At 40.8% G+C, this 6,576-nt stretch overlaps 1 protein-coding gene across 1 annotated transcript in view; it reads right to left on the bottom strand.

Annotated features, from left to right (window-relative positions):
* LOC107605257 (glutamate synthase [NADH], amyloplastic) overlaps nt 203–6,576 on the bottom strand; it is a gene marked incomplete in the record, with an annotated part of 12,675 nt that continues 6,301 nt past the window's right edge. The window contains 10 exon segments of the mRNA XM_016307066.2: nt 203–884; nt 994–1,251; nt 1,435–1,702; nt 1,845–2,150; nt 2,270–2,538; nt 2,644–2,850; nt 3,216–4,793; nt 4,890–5,051; nt 5,339–5,493; nt 5,829–6,576. Coding sequence (XP_016162552.1) covers nt 588–884; nt 994–1,251; nt 1,435–1,702; nt 1,845–2,150; nt 2,270–2,538; nt 2,644–2,850; nt 3,216–4,793; nt 4,890–5,051; nt 5,339–5,493; nt 5,829–6,576 — 4,248 coding nt within the window.

Raw genomic sequence — 6,576 nt, 5'->3', positions numbered from 1 at the left:
ATATTAAAAATCCTTAAATTTTGATTTTAATTATAACTTTATATAATTTTATATATTATTCCGTACAGGATACGGAACATACACTAGTTAAATCCTTAAAAGTGTTTTGATTTTCTCTATGTTTGGCTTGATATTACCACACCCTTAGTAGTTATACACAATTTTAAGTAACATCATTTTAAGGTAATTTAACCATATCAACTGTCATGCTTTAATCGATGGATTGAAATTGAAGAACCAAATGGAGGACGACGGATCCAGCCTAACATAAGTTAATACTACTATACTAGATCATTTTCTCTTATCAAGTTTCGTAGCCCCGTGAACTCATTTGGACTAGTTTAAAACTTTATACTGTACATTCCATTTATATAACCGTCATCTTTATCAGTTATAAACGAGCTAACCTTCCCAATAATAACACCCTCAAAAGAAAAGTGCCAAGACAAAATTTTTCCTTTCTACATACTACACTCCTTTATTTTTCTCATTGTTTTTCCACTTTGGATCACCAACTTGCCACACAAGAAATTGCCCAAGGTAAACAACCTTCCTTTTCTTTTTATTCTATGCGCTTTTATTGAGTCTTAGGTAATCACTGTGTGTTTGCTACTGTCCTGGTGCTTCTTGTTGAGGTCTCGTTGCCTCTTGACTAGTTCATCCTTACTCCCCACAACTTTGTGCTCTTTTTCCTCTTTAATGAGGTACTTGTCAACTTGTGCCGCGGCTTGTCGTCCCTCTGAAATAGCCCATACCACCAGGGATTGACCCCGGCGACAATCGCCAGCTGCAAACACTCCTTTGACACTGGTTGAGAAGCGACCATAATCAGCCTTGAAATTTGACCGGTTGTCTCGCTCCATACCCAACTTCTTTGCAATTGTCTGAAAAGCAAACAAACACCAAACAAGGTATGATCAGCTACTGAAAGATCAGCATAAAAAGTTCATAACTAATTCACTCCAGAGTAACCAAGCTACTAAGAATACTTACATATTCAGGGCCAAGAAAGCCCATGGCTAGTAAAACTAGGTCAGCTTGAATGATCTCCTCAGTGCCTTCAATTTCTTTAAATTGAAACTTGCCAGTTTGATCCTTCTCCCAACAGACACGTACCACTTCAAGTCCTTTCACCACTCCATTTTCATCTCCAACAAAACGCTTGGTCAGTACCTCATATGATCTTGGATCTTTCCCGAATTTAGCAGCAGCTTCTTGGTGCCCGTAATCTACACGGAATATGCGAGGCCACTGCAATGTGGAAACATTGTGATCAAACTCAGTTCATGCACAGATCCATTAAAATATCAACCACTCATTTAGCTATTTAGTAATGACAAATGAAGTTTAAGTAAAAGAACATTGTCCAATTCCTCATGTCTACAAAGTAAGAAACATAACAGATATTTGGAAAATCAATGGATCTAATTTAACCTGAGGCCAAGGGTTTCCTGGGGCTCTTGTGCGAGGTGGCTCAGGAAGAAGTTCGAGATTTATAATGCTACTGCAACCATGACGAATGGATGTCCCTATGCAATCGGTACCAGTGTCACCCCCACCTATGACAACAACTTTCTTGCCCTTGGCAGAAATGTAATTACCATCCTGAAGATTGCTATCAAGCAAGCTCTTAGTGTTCGCATGAAGAAACTCCATGGCAAAATGAACTCCTGAGAGCTCACGTCCAGGCACCGGAAGATCTCTGCATGAAAAAGTAAACTCTTTGAAGCATCCTTCTATAACAAAATTCTGAAGCATCCTTCTATAATAAAATTCCTGGTAAACTTCAACCGCAAAAGAAATTGAACTAAAACAAGATATAGAGGACTCCCACTGTGTCTCACCTTGGTTCTGTGGCTCCAACAGCCAAGACAATAGCATCGTTCTCCTCTCGAATCCGATCAAGAGAGTACAAAGGATCACGTCCAACGTTAGCATTCACAACAAAAGTTACTCCTTCCTCAGCCATAAGGTTGACTCGCCGTTGAACTATATCAACTTTGTCAGTTTTCATGTTGGGAACCCCATACATCATAAGCCCTCCAATCCTATCAGCTCGTTCATACACTGTTATTGTATGGCCCATTTTGTTTAGTTGATCAGCAGCTGCTAGACCAGCTGGTCCACTTCCAATAATGACAACCCTTTTCCTGAAACAGCAGTGGTAACAAGTAACTAGTAGTTCAATATTACTAATCATTCCAATGGGGTTGCAGTTACAACAAAAATGAAACTGAAAAAGTGTCCAAAAAATACAAACATAGCATACCCAGTTCTCCTAAGTGGAGGTCGTGGCACCATCCAACCTTCCTCAAAAGCCTTATCTATGATGGCACATTCAATGCTTTTAATAGATACCGGATTTTCGATAATACCAAGGACACAAGAACCTTCACAAGGTGCAGGGCACACCCGACCAGTAAATTCAGGAAAGTTATTTGTTTCAAGAAGCCTTTCTAATGCATCCCGCCATCTATTTTGGTACACTAATTCGTTAAACTCTGGTATTTTATTTCCAAGAGGACATCCAGAATTCTCCTGAAATTTTATGCAAATATCTTAGTTTTACAAGCAGCCGAAAGACTTAAAGGAAAGTTTTAACTTGTAAGTACAACAATGAAAATATTGAATGGCAGACCACACCTGATGACAGAAAGGAGTACCACAGTCCATGCATCGGGCAGACTGTGTTTTCAAAAGGGGACCAGGCTTTGTCTTTTCCATCACCTCCTTCCAATCATTCATCCGAAGATTAGGATCCCTATACTGAACACCCTCACGCTCATATGCAACAAAACCTCGATGTTTAACGGCATCAGCAACTTGAGTTGGCCTCTTGGGCGATACAGCCTGAACATATCAGAGACATTAGCAGAAAATAATGTGCAAAAAGAGATCTAGGAAGACATTAAAGAGATGTATTCTATTCGTATAGGAACAATAGCAGTATCCCATCTCAGCCCAATGACTATGGACGACTAAGACTTCTAGGCAACCTACTGTAACAGATGAAGTTAAGACCCCAATTTCATCTCACCACATTTTAATCTAATATTACAAGGAGGATTTGCACTTCGTTTCAAAGATCACCAATTCAAACTTAATTTGTTTTGTTCAGGAAAAAAGGAAAAATAACAAAAGGTATACAAGCATTACAAATGAAACATCATAAAGGATAAAAGAAAAAAGAAAAAAGAAAAAAAGCTTGCAGTTACCTGACTTGGCTTCTCATTCACAGATGAAGTTGCCAGTTTCTTAAGCTCTTCAAATGCATCCCTCTCAACAGCCTGCGCTTCATCATCATCTACTGTATCGTTGGAGGTCTGCTCAGACTTCATATTTGCAAGAGCGCGCTTGTACTCCCTAGGGAACACCTTGATGAATTTAGGAAGTAGATTCTCAAAATCAGCAAGAACTTCTTTGGCAAGCATGCTATTTGTGTGCCGTTGATGTTGCTGTATCAACATTCTTAGGGTAATAATATCCTCTTCCTCTTCAACCTTATCCAAATCTACAAGCTCGGGGTTGCATCGAGATTTGAATTTTCCATCCACATCAAGAACATAAGCAATCCCACCACTCATACCAGCAGCAAAATTTCTACCAGTTTTCCCAAGCACAACGACAGTCCCGCCAGTCATGTATTCACATCCATGATCACCAACCCCTTCCACAACTGCCTCAGCCCCTGAGTTACGCACACAAAATCTTTCTGCTGCCATCCCATTGAAATATGCTTCACCACAGGTTGCACCATACAGCGCCACATTACCAATTACAATGTTCTCCTTAGGGTCAAAGTTGCTTCCTTTTGGAGGATACACTACAATTTTTCCTCCTGACAATCCTTTACCGACATAGTCGTTGCCATCACCTTCAAGTTCCAAAGTGATGCCAGGACAGAGGAATGCACCAAAGCTCTGGCCAGCACTGCCAGTAAATCTGATATGGATGGTGCCAGTTGGAAGACCAGCAAAGTGGTATCGTTTAGTAACCTCATGGCTAAGCATAGTTCCCACAGCACGGTTTACATTCTGGATTGGAGTTTCAATGTATACTGGGAGACCCTTTTCCAAAGAAGCATTGGACAAACTGATGAGCTTATTATCCAAGGCCATGTCCAAACCATGATCTTGTTTTTGCATACAGCACTGTGCGGCTCCCGGTCTTAGTTCAGCTGCAGGTCTAAGCAATAGAGAGAGGTCAAGGTTTTCCAGTTTCTCATTGCTCTTAACAATTTCCTTATCAACTTCAAGCATATCTGAACGGCCAACCATCTCATCAACAGTTTTAAAGCCAAGGTTGGACATAATTTCTCTCATCTCTTCAGCTACCATGAAAAAGAAGTTAATAACATGCTCAGGTTCTCCGGCAAACTTCTCTCTAAGTACTGGATCTTGGGTAGCAATGCCAACAGGACAGGTGTTCTTGTGACACTTCCGCATCATGATACAGCCAAGAGTAATGAGTGGAGCAGTACTGAAACCGAACTCTTCTGCTCCAAGAAGAGCAGCTATGGCCACATCTCTTCCCGTTTTGAGTTGGCCATCAGTTTGAAGAACTGTGCGACCACGTAGGTCATTTGCAACCAATGTCTGGTGAGTCTCAGCTAGGCCAAGTTCCCAAGGCAGCCCAGCATTCTTTATGCCGGTCCATCTAGATGCCCCTGTACCTCCATCATGACCTGAGATCAAGACATGGTCCGCATGACCTTTAACAACTCCGCTAGCAATTATCCCCACTCCAGCTTCAGAAACTAACTTCACGCTAATTCGAGCAGATGGGTTGGCATTCTACAGATTAAGAAAAGCAATTAAAGAGCAAGAACTAATAGCAGAAACATTCAGCCTGACTTTACCGTCCGTAAGAGAATCTATATACAAACATACCTTTAGATCATAAATCAGTTGCGCAAGGTCTTCGATTGAATAAATATCATGATGGGGAGGTGGACTGATAAGTCCTACTCCAGCAGTTGAATTTCTAGTGATGGCAATGTCTCCTATAACTTTGTGGCCAGGAAGTTCACCTCCCTCACCAGGTTTTGCACCCTGAGGATAAGAATTCGGATGTTAAAACAATACGACCCTACATTAAGTGAAAAAACTACACTTTTATTTAACCTCACCAAAGGTCATATGTAGGTATCAACTAAAGCAGCAAGAGCACCAGGAGGTGCCTTGAAGTCACAGCGTCATCTGCCATGAATATAAATTCATAAACAATAGAGCCATAACTCCAACAGGATTGTAGTGGCTAGAGACCAGTCGATGAAATTGAGATATAAGGCAAGAATGGACAATAACCTTAATACAAATGAACAGATTTCAACAATTACCTGGGCCATCTTTATCTGTAGTTCATCAGCATTAGTAAGGTAGTAACTTGAGACTCCAAATCTTCCACTAGCAACTTGTTTGATGGCACTCCTTTTGGGATTCATTGAACCATCAGGAAGAGGCTCCATACGAGATGGTTGTTCACCGCCCTCACCTATGGCAAATTTGCAGAAACAAATCATCAGATAAAAAATTACTAATTTTGAGGATGCTAATCTTCACATGGAGGTGAAAAAACGGGTAACCCCCCAAAACTTTTCATTAAAAAATTAAGCTAGAAAGCATGTTCATGTGTAGACACCCTGTGTCGACATCAAGCTGGCCCTAGCCACTGATGCTTCTTATGTGCCTTGAACATGAAAAAACTACACTGAACCACACCTCATGATTTATCAAAATAAACTAAACTTGGTAAGATGAGAATTGTTGCCTTTTTTAAATGGAGAAAATAAATCAGAGGAAACTTTTTTAAAAAGAAGTCTAGCAAACCTGTATTTGATTTCCCTCCAAGTTTATTCATAGCCATTGCTAATGTTGTGTGTGCCTCCAATGATATTGACCCGTAACTCATGGCCCCAGTGCAAAACCGTTTAACTATTTCACTGGATGGTTCCACTTGATCAATGGGAATCTTTGTGGATATCTCTTTGAATTTCAGAATTCCCCGCAAATTGCAAGCTTTATTCAACTCGTGAATGAGCTTAGAATACTGTTTATATGCATCTATACTGTTAGTTCTGGCAGCTTCCTGAAGCTTTGCTATTGCAAGCGGATCATTCAGATGAATTTCACCACCTTTCCTCCAATGATAATCCCCGGGATTGGGCAATGCAACAGCTTCAGCACTTCCAGGAGAGAAAACCCGAGTAGGAAATGCCAATGCATGCAGTTGTAGAGCATCCCGAGCAAGCATCTCAAATGTAGCACCCTCAACTCGACTAGGTGTTCCAGCAAAGCACTTTTCAATCACCTCTGAAGAAAGACCCAGAGCTTCAAAAATCTGAGCACCTTTGTAGGAGGCCAAAGTTGATATTCCCATCTTTGCAAGAACCTTCATCATGCCATAGTTGCTTGCTTTAAAGTACTTCTTGACCAACTCATCTTTTGAGTAGAATTCACCACTTGCTTTAGGTGGGATCCTTCCATCAACTTGGAGTCTCCATATTGCCTCCACAGCCAAATAAGGGCATATAGCATCAGCACCAAAACCGACAAGTGTGCAGAAATGGTGCACTTC

This window comes from Arachis ipaensis, chromosome B06, assembly GCF_000816755.2.
Source record: "Arachis ipaensis cultivar K30076 chromosome B06, Araip1.1, whole genome shotgun sequence".
Classification (NCBI taxonomy): Eukaryota; Viridiplantae; Streptophyta; class Magnoliopsida; order Fabales; family Fabaceae; genus Arachis; species Arachis ipaensis.
This window is presented reverse-complemented; position numbering and strand designations above follow the sequence as displayed.